At 29.4% G+C, this 23760-nt stretch overlaps 1 protein-coding gene across 1 annotated transcript; it reads right to left on the reverse strand.

Moving 5' to 3' along the window:
- Nucleotides 1–2962: 2962 nt before the first annotated feature.
- On the reverse strand, nt 2963–22566 carry Khc (kinesin heavy chain). The gene is made up of 4 exons (XM_065513881.1): nt 21694–22566; nt 6341–6800; nt 4381–6260; nt 2963–4100 (listed from the first exon to the last, which is right to left on the reverse strand). The coding sequence occupies exons 1-4, from the start codon at nt 21838–21840 to the stop codon at nt 3663–3665; spliced, it is 2925 nt and encodes a 974-aa protein (XP_065369953.1). The 5' UTR covers nt 21841–22566; the 3' UTR covers nt 2963–3662.
- Nucleotides 22567–23760: the final 1194 nt, after the last annotated feature.

The following is a 23760-nucleotide window of genomic DNA, read 5'->3' on the forward strand; positions in this document are numbered from 1 at the left end:
ATTGTGAATGCACAATTTTATCCAGCAACAAAGCAAATATAAAGGAATTCGAGAATTCTCAATTTGAAGTTAACATTTTTACATAAAGAACTGTGATATATAATATATTCACCACCGAGAATATTTAAACATATTCGTTGTGATTTGTTCCTATCGAATGATTCGATTGTAACCATAGATTTGTTCGATACTAGCAACGTAAATTCGAGCATTACGATCTAAATAATGCAACTTTTGTCACCCCAACTAAAAATTTTCAGCCACAAAAGAAAAGTTCTGACATTTAGATTAAATCGTTAGCAACAAATTCGGTTATCTCAACCATGTGAGACAAAAACAGAAAAATGTTTGGTTAAAACAGGAACATTTAATTTTCTAGTAGGTCGGAAAATGTGTGCTTAATGCATTGTAATTCGAAAAGATTTCCTTTCGTATCGAATTAGGGAGTAACCCCCTGGTTTTATGCCTAATTTAGTTTAAAAAAATTCTGGTATTAAACGGACTTGGAAAAAGTCCTGAAAATTAGGAACCATAATATGATCCGTATGTAAAATGAAATAATCAGGCATGTCACAGAATTCTATTCCGAAGTGGAATTAATTCCACTTTCGATTCTTCAGAAATGTTTGTGTTTGTTGAGGTCAGAAGTAAGGTCGGGTTAAGGAGAACAATTTTTTTCAAATTTGAGTACAGACTTGCTTGTACACGGCAAGTTGGTTTGTTTTTTCATTCATGTTTTTGAAAATAAAAAACATACTTGCGCAACTAAATTGCCTAGTGTGAAAGGGGTCTTAAACAAAATTTTCTTTCAGAATGAAACCACTTTCAGTTTTCAAGAAATTTTTATCAATTTCTGTACCAGATCTAATAAATTAAACTACTTCACTTTTGTTTTAATATATAAAAAACGTTGTCCAATTAATATCAGAAATACAGAATTATTAAATAAATTACACGGAATCTGAAGAACCTAAGGAAAGGAAATGTAAGAAAAGATAAATTACGGTTTATTGTTGGTGTTTTGTTTAAGCTTTGATATTTTTACAAATAAAGCTTGAGTGTCTGTAATTCTCAAACACTATAGTTTTATTTGTATAATATCTTTAGTTTTTCTAAAGCCTTTTGGGAAAAGGTTTCCTGATGATCAGGCCTAAGCAACCAGTGAAATGCGCATAGGAACTAGCTTATCCCCCAACAATAAATTTCAGTGAATTTATCAAATTAAAAATTGTGAATCTAGCATAAAACAATTTTACTAAAATAAAACCGAATCGATCGGAATAAAAAGTACGGAATTGAACATTCCGATCAAAATGTGTGACAGGCCCGAATGTCGAATATCGAAGAACACTTGCTTGCTGCATAATGTGTGCATTGATTCAGGCAGCTCCTGAATAAACAACATACAGAAGACATTTAGCCACAATGGCTGAACATTTTTTGACCTGTAAACACAAAACTCAATGAAGATCGTAAAAATTATCAAATATGAAAAAATAAATCACAAACAATAGCTGATCAGATTACAAAATAGAAAGCGAAATAAATTATTTATTGACCGACCACTTTATTTAAAGTCAATGAAAATAGACCGATTTGAAAATGTGTGATACAAAATTTCAATCGATTTTTAAACTGTTGACTTATTTTTTTTAGCGAAATATATTCCAGGGGACAAATAGAAAATAAATTTAAATAATTAAAAATTGAGCTAAAAATTTATTCAAAAATATAGACATCAGAGATTGAACAAATCGATTTCCACACATACCCGATGAATATTCATTCACGGTATGATTTATTTGTATATAAAATTTAGTTGTGGGAAAATATTTGTGGATATCTATATAATTCAAGCATTTATAACAGATAAAGTCCTATTTCGGGAGGACATTTGTATGGCGGCTTCGTCCTTGGGCCAAAAATAATATATGTGCTGAATTTTATCGAAATAACTTCAAAATTGCGACCTCTACTTTGCGCACAAATTTACATGGACAACAAGACGGATGGATAGACGGACGGACATCGTTAAATCGACTCCGAATGTGATTCTGAGTCGATTATTATACTTAAAGGTGGGTTATATCTCAGCCAATTTTTGTCAGATTTTCTCGATTTTAAATATCAGCAGAACCTGGACTACACCTGATATATAAATGTATCAACCATGTTTATATGTTACTTGGGGACTTTGGAAAAAGCTGTATCGCTTCCGCTATATATAACGAGCTACTTTATGGGGTCGCAAATGAAAAATGTGAAAATTACAAACAGAATAACCTTACCACTACTCATGGTGAGGTGTATAAGAATTGAATGCTCTTATTTAAAGCCCATTTTTAAGGTGACCGGAAGCCCCTATGAACTTTTGTTCAAATGCATTTGTATCTAGTACATATCTAACAGAACAGTGTTTTTTGACGAAAGCATAATTTTACTTTTCAGTAGTTAGATATTTTAAAATAACTTACAATTCCTCGGAATTCTGTTATGAACAACATCCTGTATTTCTTAAAAGTAATTCGAATACTGGCCAAAGGACGACTTTGGGTGTAACCAAAAAATCTTCTGAAAGAGTTCAGTTATAAATTAGTTGTTTAGTAACCAAAATTTTGACTATCATAGACCAATTGAGTGCTAAAAGAAATAAAAACAAACTACATAATTTATTTTTAGGAATATAAAGTGTATGTATTAGTATTAATATGTTATTTCAAAGAACTTAAAACAAATGAAGAATATACAATAAGACATGGCTCGGCACAAAAGAGATCTAATAAATTAAACTAATTTTTGTTAAAGAAAAAGCTCAAAACTGTGCAAGTAATATTTTCTCCAACTTAAAATATAACCATAAAAATGCACCTAAATTGTAAAGCGAAATAATAATATACTAAAAAACAGAGCCCTAGTAGAATGAATGTGTATTTATTATTACAAAATATTAAAAAGATGTTAATTATTTTTTTTTGTTTGTTACTATTTTTATTGTTTACTTAATTAAGCTTGATTTTTTAAGTTTGTTTTTGTTTTCAATCTTCATAATAATATTTAAATATAATCATTTAATTTTTGCAAAATTATTTTTAAATTAAATTATTTTTATGTTTTTTTTTAATATTTTTTTTTTTTTAATTTCTTGTGTAAATAAATAATTAAAATAATTTTAGTTTATATATAAAAAAAATCATCATCTGGGTTTTCGCTTGGCTTCGACCAGTTTAACTAAATTAAGAGAATATAAGAAGCACTGACAAAAAATATTTAAATAATCATTATAAAAAAAAATACCCTCGTCTTTAAAGTGTGTGGAAATGATCTCAACTGACATGCACAAATTTTAATGTCTTCTACCATTTTTTGTTTGTTTTGTTTGCAAATTATTAAAAACAAATTATTAATTATCAATTGTATGTTTTTTTTTCATTTCTTTAAACATTATTTTTTTTCAATTTTTTCCATCATGCTTCTTCATTGTTTTTTTTTTAAAGTTATTCAATCATATTCAAATTAATAAATAAAAATAGAAAATATTTTTAAATTAGAGCAAATAGAGAAAAAATCTCAATTAGAATATGATAGAATAAAATAAGAAGGAAATTAAAAGAGAAAATTATAAAAATAATAATAATTGTAGTAAAAATTACAAATTAATCTTTTTACGAACTAACAGCACTTGCTTGAGGCATTTGTGTGGGATTAGCGCCGGCACCACCACGAATTGCAATTGCACCCTGACCAGCACGTATAGGTTTAGCAATTTGCGCTTGAGGACCACGTCGGCCGAGATGTTTTTGTCGTACTGCTTCCTTAATACGATCAACTTCATATTGATAACGTTTACGATCACGCATAGCGCCTTCTTTGGCTTCTTTTAACGCTGTTTCCAAGGCCTTGACACGTTCCATTGTCGTACGCAAGCGTTTCTCCAATTTGGGCAATTCGCAACGCAAATCGGCATTGTCGCGTACCAATTGTTTGTGTACCTTGGTAAGTTGATCGAGATTGTTCTCGAGGAAGGAGATTTTTTGTTTTTGGGCCAAAGAGCCACCATCTTCTTCGCTGTCTTCATTAATGACGGTTTTCTTGATACGGGCCTAAAAGAACAAAACAAAATCATACATAAATTAGCTGTTAACAATTTCGAATATCAAATAGCTACAGTCTAAAATCTAAATATAATTAAGAATTTAAATTTTATATTGAGAAAATTACAAAAGATATTGAGAATTAAAATTTATTTTTAATTTTCATAATTTAAAATATCATGTATAATTTTTTTCAATTTCAATGTTGTAATGTGAGAGGATTCTATACAAAAAATTTATCTAAAATAGCAATTAAAAATTTCATATTGTTTTAGATTTATAAACTCACCTGCAAATCTTGCACAAATAGCTTTCTTAAATTGTGTAGTGTCTGCAATTCCTTGGCCACGGTATCTTCCAGACCCTTCAAATCTTTGCGTGCTTGTTCACGTCTCTCGTTGGTGAGTATAATTTCTTGTAATTTATTGGATTTGTCAGCCTCTTCTTGTTTGAGTTTCTCATAATCGGCATTCATTTGCTGATGTGCCAGTATTAATTTCTGATGGACATCCTTCATTTCATCCATTTCATGCTGCTTGGAAATGATTTCATCGCGCAATTCGGACACCTGTTTGGTGTGAGCCTCACGCAATTCATCCATTTGTAAATCGAACATGGAACGTAATTGTTCGGCCTTTTGTTTCTCCTCGGCATTGACGGCCGACACATGTTCAGCAGCCTTAAGTTTAGCGCACTCTTCGCGCAACGAATCGATTTGCTCTTCAAGAGCACGTTTCTTGTTTTCAGCTTCACGCATTGATTCCTGCAGAGATTTCATGCGAGCCTCATGCTGTGAGATAAGTAGGCGATATTCACCGAGATCCTTTTCGTATTCGGTAAGTTTCTTATTAGAATCCACTTGTTGGGTTTCCATGGTAGAGCAGCGTTGAGCCATATTTTTGGCTTCGGTTTTCATTTTGCTGATGTACAGGCGAGCCATGGTGAAATCTTCTTCCACCTTGCCACTGTCGCCGGCACTAGGTATGCTGTTCATTTTCATGTCCATGGCTGAATCGCCCGATGCTAGGGCCTGTCCCACTTCAGCTAAATCGCGCAATAAATTGGACAACATTTCGTTGATACGTTTCTTTTGGTGAGAGGACATATCACGAAGTTGTTGCAAGTCAGCGGTGGTAGTGTTGAGCAAAGTTTGCTTTTGCTGCAGTTCTTCGTTTAAGTTGTCGATATCCTTGTTCTTGGTATCGATTTCTTGAGATTTTTGGTCATAGTTAACAGCCAATTCTTCCAAGGCCTGCAAAACTTCTTTGACTTCTTCCTTGGCCGACTCATTCTCCTGTTGGATGCGAGCCATTTCCGATTGAAGAGCCTCATACTCGCGACGAGCGTTGGCAATGAGTTCTTCTTGCTCGAGGATTTGCTCCTTGAGGTTCTCAACATATTGACTTTGTTGATTGATTTCCTCATCCTTCTCGTCCAATTGTTGGTAGAGACTTTCGCGTTCAGCCTCCAAACGGGTACGTTCATCACTGCTAATAGAGCCCAACATTAGACCAGCCGCAGGAGTGGCTGGCATGGGAGCGGTTACAGCAGCGGGAACAGGAGCTTCAACTTCTAGATTAGGAGTACTTGCCTCCATGACATCATCGACAATGACCTGTTCCTCGGCATTGACCGTTTCACCGGCACGCCAACGTGCCAATTCCAATTCAAGTTTCTCCAACTTACCCTTGAGACGAGCATTCTTTTCCTTCTCTTTTTCGTAACGACGTTTCCATTCATCGGCCGTCAACTCTTCATTGACACAGACAACATTCTTGACAGTCTTGGCTCTGCGACCAAACTCAAGAGTGGACTTTGTTTCGGATTCGTTAAAACTGGCAGGAGAACAGCAAATAACAATAGTTGTGCGTGCATTACCACCCAAAGATTCTTGCAGAATACGTGTCAATTTCGAGTCACGATAGGGTATGTGCGTTTTATTGCCATCGGCCAAGGCAGAGATGACGTTACCCAAAGCGGACAGAGATTTGTTAATATTTTTCGCCTCATCTAAGACGGTACCTTCAGCACCGGTTTTCGATACCTTTTCAGAACCAGCCAAATCCACCAAATACAATTTACCCGACAATTTCTTTTGATTTTCTAAATTCTCTTGTTTGACATTAATCAAGAATACTGAATGAGAACGTGATGAATGTTCGTTCATGTCTGGAAATTGAGAAAGTTACATATTGTTTTTATTAGTAAATATGAATTTATTTAAATTCAAAGAAATTCTCTGAACTTACTTGTTACGGCAATGTGACGGTTTGATTTACCCTCCTCTATAACTTCAAATACATCTTCTGGCGACGACACAAATCTCTCTGTGGCACCCTTTACATATGGCACACGATTCTTATCCTCGTGCACGCTCAAATTAATCTTCGATACATCCAGTAAATCACGAATCTTATCCATATAGATTTCATAGTAGGATACTTTAATATGGAATTCCAAATTCATTTCCATCGTGTAAATGTGATTGAAAATGTCATTGACGATACGCGGTATAATACCCTGCTTCACCGAATCTCCAATAACACCTTCCATGGTATGTGTTTTACCCGAAGATGTTTGACCGTAGGCAAATATTGTGCCGTTATAACCGGCCAAGACATCGGTAACAATGGATTTAGCTGCTTCATTGTAAACTTTCTCTTGGGATGCATTTGGTTTAAAGACTTTGTCGAATAAGTAAACTTTACCCTGAAAAGGATGAGAAGAAAGTTCAATTAAGATTCATAAGTTGATGTGCATATTTAATAAAAACTAAATTATTTTATGGAAATTTAGGTAGCAATTTTTAACCGGCCATTTTATAAAACAGCTCTAAGTTAACTGTTTAAACTAAATCTATAAAAACGTTCGACGTGCTATTCGGATGTGCCGAATCTTATATAACCCTCATAATAAAGATTGAAAGCTGTGTTTTTATACCCTTCACCTCCGTGAGAGTGAAGGGTATAAAAACCAATATAATTTTCCGACCCTATAAAGTATATACATTCTGGATCCTTATAGATAGCGGAGTCGATTAAGCCATTTCCGCCCGTGTCTGTCTGTTGAAATCAATTTTCTGAAACCCCAGATATCTTCGGGATCCAAATCTTCAATAATTCTGTCTGACATGCTTTTGAGATCAGCAAAATCGGTCCACAAATGGCTGAGATATGATGAAAAAACCAGGACTACCTCGATTTTTACCTATTTTTGAGATATATCTGGATTAATAAGTCATTAATATAGACAATATGGATATCTAATGATAGATATTTCAAAGACCTTTGCAACGACGTTTATAAGACCATTGTAAGTTGGACCTACAATGGGTCAAAATCGGAAACATATTTTTTAACGACGTATATAAGATCATACATAGTAAGTTGGACATACAATGGGTCAAAATCGGAATAAATATTTTTAATCCGAATTTTTTTCACCAAAAAAAATTTTAAAATTTAAAAAAATTTTAAATTAACAATTTGAAAAAAAAATCCAAAAAATGAAAAAAACAACTTTGGAAAAAAATTTTTGTTTACCTAAAAATATTTAAAATTTGTATTTTGAAGTATAAATTTGGTGAAGGGTATATAAGAGTAGGCACAACCGAATATAGCTCTCTTACTTGTTTTAAGAACATTTTTGTTATTCGGCTTTGAGAATCTTATATAACTTTCACGCGAAGATAAGATAAATATTAAAAACAATTTTTGGTGTAAAAAAATTTATTGAAAACATTTTTCGTGAAATTTGGTGAACAAAGTTTTGGTGGAAAAAATTGTTTGTGAATAGGCGAAAATATCGAAGTAATTTATAAGCTGCTGTCAGTCCTTACAAACATTTCGACAGACTTACTGAAACTATTACTATATTTACAAGTTTAAACTGTATGAACTCATAATTGGGTTAAGTGGTTAAGGGCTTACAAAGAAGCAAATGTTTACTAAGAGCAATTTTTGGAAAATTGATTTAGTTTGCTTTAAAGAATAATATGTACTTCATATTTCTAAGCAAGCATTTTTATTTCTTGGTTTTTTTGTTTTATATATAAACGATTTCATAACATTTCTATTCATTCACATTTAGCTCTTATTCTCTGTGATTTATTTCTTTTTTTATTTCTAAGTTTTTCATGTGTCCCCATTAAGTGTATGAGTTTCCTTTAACTAGTTATTCATTATTTAGCTTTGAACGTCTTTTGCTCTCTCTCTCTTAACGATTTCTATTACTTTCTTGTACAGGTAGTACAATAGACAAATGGTGGTATGTTCTTTTCAATTTCTACTTGGTTTAAGCATAAAATTGCTTTTGGCATTAAGCCAAACTAAAAAAAAAACACATACACAAAATAAAAAAAAACATAATCATCATTGTTGTTAGTTTATGTTTGACAATGATTGAAGGGAGATATAGAACATCAACAACGAAAATAAACAAGAAAAAGCCAACCTTTGAAAACGTATTTAACCCAAATTACTAGGCACAGTGGTTTTATTGCAAAAAATAAGTCATATATTTAGATTTACGATAGATAGCGTAACTTTTGAAAACAAAAAACAAAGTTTTTTTTTCGAAAATGTCGAATTTTGTGCCAACACAGCGTCATATGCTGGAAGTTTTGCTTTACTTCTTTAATTTGAAAAAATGTACCGCTGAAGCACACCGATTGCTTACCAAAGCTTATAGTGAATGTGTTCCACCGGTTTCAACTTGCGAGAGATGGTTTGTGTGGTTCAGAAGTGGTGATTTTGACACGGAAGACAAATATCGCCCAGTCCAGCCAACAAAATTTAAAGACCAAGAATTGGAGGCATTACTACATGAAGATTGCTGTAAAACTCAACAATATCTTGCAAATTCATTGGGAGCTACTCAAGCAGCAATTTCAAAACGTCTGCGAGCAACAAATTGAAACCGAAAGACGATTTAGCATGTCCGAAATGATACATGAACGCAATAAAAAAATAATTTTTGCACCGGATCCATTACGATAACCCGAAGAGATCATATGTGAAGCCGAATCGACACCTAAAGCCAAATAATCCATGGTGCTAAGGTAATGAATGCTCTGTATTTGTTGGAACCAAAAGAGTCATATCTATTATGAGCTGCTGAAATCTGACCAGACTATCACATGCCGAAAAACACCGCGAATATTCGACCAGACATGGAACCTTATATTTAATTAAGAACTTTCAAATTTCAATCCCAATGCCAAATGGTTTCCTTACGTTAAATTTTGTCAAATTATATTACTAGTGTGATAACGTAAATTTAAATGAATAAGTACATAGTTATATAATAATTGTAAATTGCTGCACCACTGTGCGCTTCATTAGAAAATGAACAAATTGTTTGATAAAGAATAGAATATTGAATTCTTTCAAGAAAGTCTTACGTTTCGCACTATGTTTAAGATTCCATATTTTTTGCATGGATAAACATACATTTAAAGTCTTTGAATGTGCAATAACACTTTGCAAATTAGTCTTATTCGTATTATAAATGTTATGGTATTTTCTTTCTCTTATTGAAAATACACATTAATATAATGATGTGATGTTTTGTTTACATTGGAATTTGTAGTAGTAATTATTTGATAAAAGATTTTAGATTTAGAAATCATAATTGGCGTGCCTTATGTTTGAATCAGCAATTGTAATTGTTCCGTCATTCAAAATCAATTATCAAAATCTACTTAGTAAAGTGCTACATAATCTCACTTTCTCTATTGGCGTTTTCTTTTCTGGCATAATTGATGCCTTTATTCTCTACCCTTCTTTGTGTTCCTTTTTATACCCTTCACCTTCGTGAGAAGGGTATACTAATGAACAAATTTTAAATTTTGAAATCAAATTTTGTAGTTTTACCGCTTTAATCGAATTCATATGTAGTGATTCTATTGTATTGTCTGTCACTGTATATAAGTTTATCATTCCGTTTGTAATTTCCTCAATATAATTTTCGAACCTTATAAAGCGATCCAAATCTTCAATAGTTCTGTCAGACATACTTTCGAGAAGTTTCCTATTTAAAATCAGCAAAATCGATCCACAAATGGCTAAGATATGAGGAAAAAACCAGGACAACCTTGATTTGAGACCTATTTATGACCTATAACTGGAGTACTAAGACATTAATATAGACAATATGGATATCTAATGATAGATATTTCAAAGACCTTTGCAACGACGTATATAAGTCCATAGTAGGTTGGACGTACAATGGTTCAAAATCGAAATAAGTATTTTTTAACCCAAATTTTTTTTCATCAAAAAAAAAAATATATTGCAAAACCAAAAAAAAAAATTTTAAATTAAAAAAAAAATTAAAATAACAATTCGAAAAAAAAATTTCCAAAAAATGAAAAAAACAACTTTGCCAAAAAAAATAAATTTTGTTTACCTAAAAATATCTAAAATTTTTATTTTGAAGTATAATTTGGTGACGGTATATAGCTCTCTTAATTGTTTAATAAAAATATAGTTGTTAAGCGTATATCGAATGTATTCTTTTCAAATAATGTTGCCCTAAAACCCCAAAAATATGCAACATATTTCACCCTCAATTTTATCATTTTTGATTAAAAGTATTAATATGGAAGCAAAAAATATAGTTTTAGGATATTTATAAGCTACATAAAAATAAACAAAAAATCCTTAGGTTTTATTTTGAAAGTAGTATGTATAATCCGCTTGTTTTTAAAATGAGATAAGAAAAGTTTTGCGTTTAAAAAATATGTACAATTTATGTTATTCATCCAGCAACCATTTAGTAATACCACTTAAACGATGTTTGCTGATATATTCATGGATTAAACAAAAAAAAATGCACTATAAATCAAAAAATATGCAGAAATATGCATTATAAATAGAAATCAATGCACTATAAAATTTAAAATATTCGAAAAAATATTCATTAATATAGAATTATGACCTGAAACTATAAAATATTATTCTGGTTTATTATCTACAAATATGCATTTGCCTTAAAATCGCAGTACAGTTTATTAATGTACTAAAAACGGAACAAAACGGGGTTAAACTATATTAAGTTTCATAGGCTGATATGAAATTTAAGACTTTATAATAAATTTTTTCTGCACAACAGATTCCCCAAATTGTTTAGTTTTATTAAATAAACTTTATATTCAAAAGCTAAACAGAAAGATACACTTTTGTACAATATTTTTACATTTTAACAATTAAATTTAAATAAAAAAAAAACAAGAAAGTATGGTCGGTCAAGCCCGACCATATAATACCCTACACTAAGTAAAAGAGCAAAAACATTTTTCTTTTAAAATATCAATAATTTATATTCGTGAGTGATTTTCGGAAGTGGGCCTTATATGGGAGCTATGACCAATTATGGACCGATCACCATGAAATTGGGTCGTGTGATTTATGTCTATATGAAAGTTAACTATGTTGAATTTTGTGTGTACCAGCATTTTTAAGCGATTTATGCACGCTAGTCATTTTCGGAAGCAGGTCTATATGGGACCTATGACTAATTATGGACCGATCCTAACAAAATTTGGTGACATGAATTTTGTATATATAAAATTTATTTGGAGCGGAATTTGTGGAGATACATATATAAATTAAACGTTTATGACCGATAAAGTCCAATTTCGGGAGGACATTTGTATGGGGGCTAGGTGAAGTAATGGACCGATTTCAGCCAGTTTCAATAGGCTTGGTCCTTGGGCCGAAAAAATAATATGTACCAAATTTGATCGAAATATCTTCAAAATTGCGACCAGTACTCTGCGCACAAAGTTTACATGGACAGCCAGCCAGACGAACGGGCGAACAACGTTTAATCGACCCAGAATTGATTCTAAGTCGATCGGTATACTTTAAGGTGGGTGTTAGAAATATATTTTTGGCGTTACAAACATCTGCACAAACGCATTATACCACCCCCACTATGGTGGTGTAGGGTATAAAAAAACTGTTCAGTACCTTTGACCAATATTTATTTAAATATAGTCAATTCATTTGCATATGCTCATACAATTGCAATTATTAACAATTTAAATAATTAAAAAAAATGGAAACAAAATCTACTGAATCATACACTCTATACAAATTACACTGAAATTAGATCATATTTCTGTGATAACAGAAAATTAAATAAATAAATTATTAACACCAGGCAACTTAAGTTGAAAAATTTAAATTTAAAAGTACAAAGAAATGCACTTGAGTATAAAATTTAATAGAAAACTGTTTCCCCCTTATCTAGTGTAAAATGGTTTAATGAAAGCATGTTCTTAATTTTACAAACAATCTTTCTACTAACTGAAGCACATCATCATATATCCATTTGTATATAATATACATAGATATACAATATAAATTTATGTATGTTCGTGTATAATGTAGTAAGAAAGAATATGGTTTGGAGAAGAATGAAAAACAATTATTCATGCATTCAGATTTCAAAGTCAAAATGGAATGTACGTTTTCATGTATGTTTGTATGTATGTTTGTTTGTTTGGCTGACTGAATGGATGAATTGTATATTAAGCATTCTCTTATATATGTATGAACATTTCAATGGTATTTATTATAAAACTTTTAAAATTAAAAAACAAAACAAAAACTATACTAATTAAACCTAAGCATGAAGAATAAGAACCTACTACAAATATTTCTTGTTTCCACATTATTTTGAGAATATGTAGTTAGCAAATAATTAATGAGAAAATAGTCTGTGAATGAATAATGGAGAACAAAAAATACAGAAAAATAGAGAAAGAAAATAAACTACATCAACAATTAGAAATAAAAGAAAAAACGCTAAATATAACTATAAACAATTTAAGCGATGATGTTATTATATATTCTGTCCAATCATAATTGCTAGAGGTGTTTTTTTATTTTGAATTTTTCCGGTTATTTGTTAAAATACAATATATAGTGAGAGCCATTTAATCATACTAAAAACATATACAATAAAATATAACAAATATTTTATTTCACAGGAGTCCCATTGAAATATCTTAAAACTCATTTTTTATTTTGGAAAAAAACAGTCACAGGTTTCTATATTAAGAACAGGTGTCTGTATCAGTATCAGTACTATCCAAACTGATCAATTTTGAAGTAAATCTTTTGGTTTAGCCGATATTTGTTCTATAATAGCTAAAATTAATGATATAAAAAATCGGATATTTAAAAAAATAAAGAATACCAAAGAATAAGATTGAAAAAAATGTTTGGCGAAAAAAAAATTTATTGAAAAAATAAGTTTTTCGTGAAAATAAATTATAATAAAAAACAATTTTTTGGTGAAAACAATTTTTGGTGATAAAATTTTTTTTTCGTGAAAATGATAAATCCATTTAAAAATAATTTTTCTCTATATTGGCCAATTATTGGTCCGAATTTATATGACATTATATACGTCGTTTGAATGGTCTTTGTCTGTCATTAGATATCCATATTGTCTTTGTTAATGAATTAGTAATCCAGATATACATAGATGAAAAATAGGTAAACAAAAATCGATGTAGTCATGTTTTTTGCTTATATCTCAGTTATTTATTGTCCGTTTTTATCGAATTTAAATAGCAACCGAACTGGACTATAGCAGATTGATTTAAGTTATTTTAGGACTTTGGAAAGTTGATGTCAACAGGCTGACGGACATGACTTTATCGACTTCGCTATCTATAAAGATCCAGAATATTTGTGAATACTTTATGGACGGGGCACGTCTGGACTATAAAGCGGTATTGCAACATGTGGACAAGCGTTGTCATGATGAAATATTACGGTTTCATGTCTGGACGCATATTATTGGCCTTTTCGGTCAATGCTCGCTTCAAATGAATCAGATGAGTTCGGTAAAGTTCCTTGCGATGGTTTGGTCAGATTTCAGCAGATCATAATAGATAGGACCATTTTGCTCCCAACAAATACAGAGCATTACCTTAGCGCCATGGATATTTGGTTTTGATATCGATTCGGCTGCTTAGCTGGGCTTCACAGTGTGATTAATTTAAACGAAGTTTTTCAATAATAGTATTAGAAATTTGCTGAGAGAGCAAATCGCAAACAATACGCGTGAGTTTCAAATCATGCAGAAACATGTTTGGCGATTTGCAACTCACATGCGATTTGATAATTGTACGAGTGTCAGAATTTACCTGTATATATTTTAATAATAAATAAGTTCTTATTTAACACGTTTTAAAGTATTTAAATTATTATCTAACCACAAACCTACACAATTAATACATTTCATATACAAAATTGTCTTGACATTGACACATCAAATACAAATAACGTTTTGACGTCATAATTATCACAAAATGAATGCAAGTGTTTTATAATTAAATAAAAAAAATACGTTTATACGTGTTTTATTAATTTAATTCGTCAGAGTATAAAAGAAAAATGTTAAAAATTTTCCGAAAATCCATAATTTTATAATTTTTAGTAATAAATCAAATTGAAAATTATTGAATGTTAATAATAATGCAATTTGCAAAATGCAATTTGCTTTAATGAAATTATAAAAGTTGTAAGGAAATTTAAATTTTACATAATTTAAGTAAATACAACTTTAAGAATTTATTTTTTTAATTCAGTTTTTTTAATATTATTGGAATATGTGTAACCATGTTTTAATTATACGAACACAATTGTGTAGGTACAAAATTTTTCTTGTACGATACATTATGGAATGCACTCTGTAAATGCACAAAATGGAAGTTGTTTTATAAATAGATTCTTATATAATACAGATAAATAAAAAGAAATGTGAACGCTACTAAAGTATACAATTCTTTTAAAGAATAAAACTAAATATGTTAAAGTTTAGAGAAAATCCATAATAGCAAAAATATAATTATATGTAAGTATGTAGGAAAGAAATAAATAAACATATGGAATCAATTATGGTAGCAGAGCAATGGCATTAAAGTGCACCATTTCCATTTTGTATTGTTTAGAATAAGAAATGTAAATTTGTTTATGTTTTTGTTCAATGATTGAATGAATTTTTAATTAAATTTTCAAATCAAATTAAATTGTATCTCTTAACTATTCCATCAATGAATTTATTACAAATTAATTCATAGGCTTACTTCTTTAGTACTTTAAACTTATTGAATTTATTTTTTTGAGAATTCATTCTTTATGATTACATTTTTCTTAAAAATTTTAAATCTTATACAAAACGTCTTTAAACTATTTTTTTCAGTTCTTCTGATGATTAAAAACAAAAACAAATTTAATCAAGAAAACATATTTCAATTCAATTTGGATTAGAATTGAATTAACACAAATTTAATCATTCAAAGGCTGAACTAATTTTACTATGAATTAATTCATAATGCAATGAATGAATTCTATTCAAATAAAGAGCCTTTGAATAAAGTTAAATAATGCGTTTTGGCGGGAATGGTTTTATGTAATAAAATGTTGAATTTTCAATTTGTTGGTCCAATTTTAATGTTGCTTCTGGTAATTTCTTTATTAATAAATATTTCAAAAGTTTGACATCCTGGCCATGAAACGTGAAACAAAGGAAAGTAAATAAAATCAAAACGAAATGTCGAAAAATTTGATTTTATGTAAACAAAAATATGTTAATTGCAAAATATAAAATTGAAGTGATTAAACACATGATAGGGGTAAATATAACTCTCCCTAATAATTCTAATAATAAAAATTCGGGTTAAAATTCCCCGATTCTGGGCTCTTATAGGTGTTACATACGTTGTTAAAAAGGTATTCTTATCTTAAACCTTATTCTCAAATGTGTATTCTTCCTTATATATACAGTGACCGACAAAGGTCTACATACGACCATTATTTTCGTAACTCGCGGACTTCTAAACCATAATAAGTAAGAGTAAAGATGCAGTTTTATTTCAAATGCATTTTTAGTAATATAACAAAAATATTTAAAATTAATTTAACTTTTATTCACAAAAAATTAAAAAAATATGTTGACAAAAGTCTACATACGATCTGTACACTAAATAAACAGTTTTCAGCGAATACAAATTTTCATTAAATTCAATATTTCGTTGGGCCACCACGGGCATCTACAAGCGTCTGGGCATCGAAGCAACTAAATTTTCCAGTTCTGCGGACGTTATATTTTGCCATTCTTCTGGAAGGTTCTTCTTTAACATTGGTGCACAAGTAATAAGATGTTTTAGGATCTTCCGTTGTAGAATTTCCCACACGTGCTCAATAACATTTAAGTCTGGGCTTTGAGGTGGTGTGTACAATTGTCATGGGACATGGTATAGTAGCCAATCTTTGACAATTTGAGACCAATGTTTCGGATCGTTATCTTGCTGAAAAATCCAACTTTAACCAAGAGTTAAAATATCAAGGGATGCTCTCAAATTTTGTTCCAAAATGGATTTGTACAGATAACGATCCATATTATCCTCAATAAACACTAACTTTCCCACTCCAGAAGCAGCAACAGTACCCCAAACCATCACACTGCCAACGCCATGCTTAACTGTAGCGAGTAAGTTTTTCGGATCCATTGTTGTATTTGTTTTGCGCCATACTTTATCTCTCCTATCACTTCCAAATATGTTATACTTCAACTCATCAGTGAACAAAACTCGCTTCCAGAATTCCATGTCCTTTTCAAAGTGCTTTTGGGCGAATTCCAAACGAAGTTTGCGATCCGTTCGCAAAGAACCTTAAATAATAAATTACCATTATTATTTAAGGTTCTTTGAATTGTTCGTGGATGAACAATAACTTCTGATCTTGTTGTGAGTTCTTTGGCCAATTTTGTGGTATTTACTTTTGAGTTTTTGTTGACTTCTTTTAAAATGAAGTTACATCTTACATTTTTACGATGTAGTTTCTTTGGGCGACCACTTCGCAGCTTGTTTTTAACTCTACCAGTGTTTTCAAAGTTACTGAATATTGTTTGAACTGTAGACTTAATAAATTGCATGCTTATCTGTTAGTATTCAAAAAAAACCAGGACATGCTGTGGTAGTATGTAGACTTTTGTCAATGTTTTTTTTATTGTTTTTTTATGAATAATTTTGCAAGTTTACATTGCAACAACATTTTTTTTTTTTGGTGCATAGCAATAAAAATAGATTTCAAACAAAACTGCATTATTTTTTTTATTTACCGGCTTTTCTCTAATAAAATGGCAAAAATTGTGGTCGTACGTAGACTTATGTCGACCACTGTATCAGTAGTTACCAAATGATTTACGAGTGTTTTCGTCATGTAGATTATTTAGGAAACGTTTTCTCGATCATTTTCGCAATATAGTCAATTAATAATTTTATAATTTTTAGCTCTCCTAGATACTGAAAGGTACTAAAAGGGTGTGTCTCCACTGATAGGGAGTTATAAAACAAATTATATACGTCATATCAAAAATTGAGGTTGTACATTTAAATTTTTTTTCAATTCGTATCAATTTAACTTCATTGAGTTCATTTTTCATTTAGCTAAACGCATATTTTTTGGATTAATCATGTGATAATACTACTAAGAACGCATTGAACCCTGTTTGTATTACAAAAAAAAAAAATATTTTAAGTAAAATTGAGAAAATACATTTGCGTTTGAGAATGATTTAAGTTTTGCATATGATATCAAAATTAGAAAATACTATTTTGCAAACATTTTGTTCAATTCAAACTCTAATTTTAAATGTGAAATTCAAACATTTGTGAATTGAGTTTGATATCAAATGAACATAACGTAATATTCCAAACGTTTGTTCGGATAGAGGCACATCAAAGCTCAATTCACAAAAAGCATATTGTGGAATAATTACACAGTGCAAAATACACGGTCACGACTCTACTAACAAAGGGTGACCAATTTTTTTTATGGGCCTCCAAAGATTCTGAATTCAGACTTGGTGATACCGATTAACAATATATGAGAATAATAATACAGCTAAGCGTCCACAAAACAAATTATGTATGCATTTTTTTTTTCCAAAAATAGCCTTTTCGTGTCATTTTCTTGAAAAAAATATAGGAAGAAAATTGGGAATCACCAAAATCAATCAATACTGTTCAGTGCGTGTGTTTTTCCAAAAGTCTTCATTTGTTGCACAGCATTATTGATCAATCTGGTAAAATCAATCGTACTTACTAATGAACCTTTTTAATGAGAAGGCTCTGTCTGAGGTGGAGCCTCAATTTATGGTCAACAAAAAAAAACTGCAATATATTTGAAATTTGTGTGATGGTAATGGTTTTAAGCATTTTAACACATTATTTATGATATTATTGATTTAAATAAATAATAAAATAGTTTTCGCAAATCATATGGTATGTATAAAATGTATTTACATATTTTTATATATGATTAATACTTTATTCCATTTCATCATATGTATGAAAATATGTTGCATTGGTATTTGGCTGTGGCACACGCACGCACGCCTTTTTTGATGACAACACAACACTATACTACACTGTAGCAGACATTAAAACAACAGAAGTGGTATAGAAAAATTAAACCAATTCAACTAAATACTCCCACACACATATACGATATTTTATACATTGTTTTTTGTTTAAGCTAAATATATATGGATGTTTGTATAGTGTTTTTAGTATACTTATATATTTTTAAGTATATAGTCACATATTGGAGTATATCGTCGCTCCATCTACAAAAAAAAAAATGGTGTATTTGTTAACATTCAATTGGTTTCATAAATTACATTACTCATTTTTGAACAAGTAGCTTTATGTGATACTAATTTTGTAAATAGACGTTTAATATATCTTTAAGTTGGTCGGATAATAATGTGATACATATGGTGATCTTTTTTCAGGAGCAGCGACGATATGTATGCCGGCTTGGTTTGTTTTCAAGAATGTACACTATTTGCAATTGTTTTTGAAAATGTACCGTTATTTTCAATTAATATTAATTAAGATATTAATTATTTTAGTTTGTGCGATTTCACATAAAATATGTATAACGACATCATATTTCATTCATTACATCTCTATTTATTATTCTTATATGTATACAGTGAGCCTTAAAAGTAAGTAAACAGCAAAAATTATTTGATTTTTTTTAAGATAATGAAGATCCTAAAATCTATCCATCGATTAAAATTTTAAAGTTTCGGTTTGTTGGAGATTGGGTTGTATAATAGATTCGGCTCTGAAAAACAAAGATTTAAGTCGGCCTATAATGAGCAGCGAAAAATTCACTGGTGTTTACTGACTTTTGATGCTAATTTATTTATAATCCAAATCAATTATAGTTTTTGAAAAGCTCATGGAAATGGTGTTGCAATAGTGGAGAAATATTCATGAGTCATAAATAAGTCTTATTGTTAACCGAGAAGTAGAGTAATAAAGATGGTGGAACATGTGAATGGATGGTTGTTAGCAATGTCTAGCATATGATGATTTTATATGTTGACTTTAATATGTACAAATATATGTATATGTATAAATATGTATATTTTAAATAATTTGCTTATACACACACGCATTCAAGGTTTATATCGGAAAATATAATTTAATTGTGAGATAAATTACGTACTTTGATGAAAGTTATTAATTAACTTAAAGAGATATTAAGATATAAAATAATAAACTACAAAACGTCGAATATTAATTATTTATCTGTGGTAAACACTTATCTATGGAAATTAAAAAAAAAAATAAGTTTTTTGCTCATGTATGTACACTTGAAAATGTGTTAACATTTTAGAAAAAGTCAATACTCCCAATATGCAAACATAAATGAACTTATGACACAAGCATTTATTCAAAAATACTCTGGTTTTAACCTTTTATCCTATAACCAATGCTTTACAATGGTTTCTGCTAATTAACTACTAATTTAACTAAAGGGTGTTTTTTTAGACGCACTTTTCTGTGACAGCTGATATGACAGTTCTCGGTTTTTTTTGAGTTTAGTTTGGATTGATTCGTAATACGTAAAAAAATACGTGAAAAAATTAAAAATTTTTTTACCGGTTTATCTTGATAATAGCAACAAAGATAAATTTTAATTCAACAGCATATTTGGGTAAACATTTAATTTTAAATTCAATAAAAAAATTATTTACATACAATTTTCATTTGTAATTAATATTGTATATAATATACCTAGATTGCATACTTATAGTAAATTTTTTAAATCTCAAATAAATAATTTATTTAAACGTTTTTAGTGATAAAATTTTTGTTAGATTGCTTTATTTACACAAAAATACATTTATATGCACTTCAATTGAGTAAATATTAAATTGATATAAACTTTATATTATAAAGAAAATTTTATTATTTTTTAAAATTTATTTTTATTATTTGATCTTTAATTTAATTTTATGTAAATTTTTCTATTTGTTTTGACAGGCATTTAAATCTGAGTTTAAGATATATATACCTGAGTTTAAGATATATACTATGTACAAATTAAAAAAAGAGCTTCGAATTAATTAATTAGTTCTATTTAAGTTTAATTCACTAAAATCTTACATCTATTATGATTAATTTTTTGTAAATTCAATTGTTATAGGTATAAATTTAATTGCCTTTTAATCATTTGCAAAATGAATTAAAAAACATTTTTGTTAATAGATTCGAATTCAAGAAAACTTGAAGGATTCAATAAGGAATTAATTTTATAAAGAATGATTTCTCAAAGAAATTAATTCAATACATTTGAAGTATAAAGGAATTAAGCCTATGAATTAATTCATAATGAATTCATTAACAGAATACCTAGTTAAGAGATAAAATTTATTTTTATTTCGAACCCCCTGCTTCTATATCTCATGCTAGTACTTTGACAGAAAATGTAAAATGTGTTTTGCTATTGTAACAAAAACAAAATACCTATATTTAAAATTTTACACTCAAAATAAATAATTAATTATTGCAAGCCTTTCCTTAGGTATACACAATTTGTGTAAACATTTTCAAAAGCGATAACATTTTCATTAGATTGCTTTATTTACACAAAATTATATCCATATCCACCTTAAATGTTCATGTACAAAGTAATAAACAATTATCGTTAACTCGAATACCACACATCCCGATGACTTTTGAATTTACTTATAAATCAATGAAAAATTTAACAAGCAACAAAGAAAGGACCTCGCTTAAATTAAGTTCATACACCTGTCATGTATTGCTTTTGTTTTTTTACATATTTGCTTTGCTCCTACAATTCGTAGTTTGATCCCTACCAATAAATATTTGTTGTATTATACAATTGGGGGTTGTTGTTTTTATATCTGTTTTATAGGTTTGAATATGTATATAGTTTTGCTATTGTTGTCGATGTTGTTGTTTTTTTGTATAACAAAATGGCAACACTTTATTATTGACATTAATTTCATTTGTTATTGTTGCCTTTGATGTAGACGTTTCGTTGTTATATTTTGTTTTGTATATGTATATTGAGTATAGTGGAAAAAAGAAGAAAAAAAACACAAAAGGGGGGTTATGGACAAAATGACGTCATCTGACAATTAAACCTAACCCCAAAATAAATACACAAAACTAAAGTGAAAAATTGTATTCTATAAAAATAGTTTTTGGAATTAATAAAATAAAAAGAACTTAAACATCAAAATAACTTACCGCTATGGAAAGACAATTTTCTTCGGAGCTATTAGGAAATTTAACAACAAACTTTGAACCGGCTTTTTCTTCGCTGTCGTTTAGTGGACGAAAACGACAGACGACTTTAATACTATCCTCTGCTGGTATTTCACGTTCAGCAGACATTTTGTTACAATAATTTTTCAACTATATTTTAGAAATTTTTAAAATTAATGAAAACACCACAATTAAGCACCAAATGTATTTATGTAAATAATTTTGTGTTAAGTGCAATTTTGTTGCTATTCACTATTGCCAAATTTATTTAAACATAAAAAACAGCGGAGCCCAACTTATCTTTTTTTTTGCACAATATTGGAGTCAACGTAAAAGCAAAACGAAGAGTTTTTACGAACACTGTGGTAATTCTTCGTTTTTTCTTATTACTCCTACAGTTAAATTTTTGAGTAGATATTTTTTTTCTTTTATTTTAAACTTTTATCTTTATTTTTGGTTTTATTTTGTTTATTTGTTAAAGTAATACCACGTTATTCAATTTATTTTAAGAAAAATATATGTATTTTTTCTTAAACGCGATAATCAATTGGAAAATCGTTTTGGGAATGGCCTGTCATGCAGTAAGAAAATTGCTCATCATTTGCACACACACTCAAATACATATACACACACTCACGCACACATATTTAATTATATGCGAAAAAGAATGTTGAATTAAAATCTCTTTATTAATTCGCTGCAAATTAATAGAGATTTTCTTTATTTTTATTTGTTAAATAAGTAATTACTGTTTTGTGTTAGTTATGGAAAATCTTATAAATTTTTTAATTATTTATTTTAAAAAATATAAAAATTTTCACTATGACTCGTCCCAATGACAACCGATTGTGAGTAGACGAGAATATGAAATACACGCAGTAATGATAATTTGGAGATTTCAACGTCAAATCTAGCGTTTTTTAAAATAGTTTAGCGAGGAAATGGTATTTTATTTTGATGAAAGTGAATAATACATTTAAATTTTAGTTTTAAAAATGTGTGAGTTTATTAAAACTTGAACGTGTAACCCCAAGTTAGGAAAAGAAGTAGGGATTTTATATTATTACAATAGTTATGATCGTCCCTGATAAATTTAAGAAGTGTTTATGAATATTGGGGAATTTATATTAATGAAACATTATTTATGTTGTTAATCATAATTGAAGCCATTTTAATTTATGTCCTTTAATTAATACTCTCTAGATAGAAAAATTTGTATATAGTACAGTTTTTAGAATTTGGGATCTAAATGAGTTCCAAAAATTCTATAATTAGAAAATTTACTTGGGTTATAAGGAATGTTTTAAAAGCTTTACATTAAATGAAAGTCACGCATAAGCAAACAGTTTGTTATATGGTTAGTAGATTTTTTTAACCATATAATGAAGAATTAATAATAAAAATAGAATAATTCTTAAATAAATTTCCAAATATAATAAAATTAGCTACAAATCTCCATAACACTGGCATGAAATGCTTAACATTAACATGATGTTAATGTTAGGTATAGACTCATCATGTTAGCATTTTCTCATGTGTTTTAACAAATATTTTATAACATAATGTTTTACAGCATTTCATGTATCATGTAGACACGGTGTAAGTTCAATTGATTTACAAAAATTGGCAACAATCAACACCAAAAAAATGGAGAGAGAGAATGCAATTGTTGCCACAAAACAACTATGGTCCTACGAAATGCCAAAAAACAGAAATGAAAAATTAAAAAAATGTGTATTAAAACTTAGTCAAATAGCGTGAATAATTTATTTACGTAAAAAATAAATATTTTGTTAATAAGCATAGAATATGTATGTAGATGTTGAAATATAAAAACAGGATTTGACACATGTTAGAACCAAACAAACGAACAAAAATAATGAGCTGTTCGATTGCCTCCACCTTAATAATTAGCCTTGTGCTGCCATATGGAAACAAAATAAGGGAAATTATTTGACATAAGTAATGCCAAGTTTTCGGAGTTAATGTTGATATGAACAGCTGGAAGGAAATTTATGAATACATTGAAAATGAATTTTTAAAATTTGA

This window comes from Calliphora vicina, chromosome 5 (genome assembly GCF_958450345.1).
Source record: "Calliphora vicina chromosome 5, idCalVici1.1, whole genome shotgun sequence".
Taxonomy (NCBI): Eukaryota; Metazoa; Arthropoda; class Insecta; order Diptera; family Calliphoridae; genus Calliphora; species Calliphora vicina.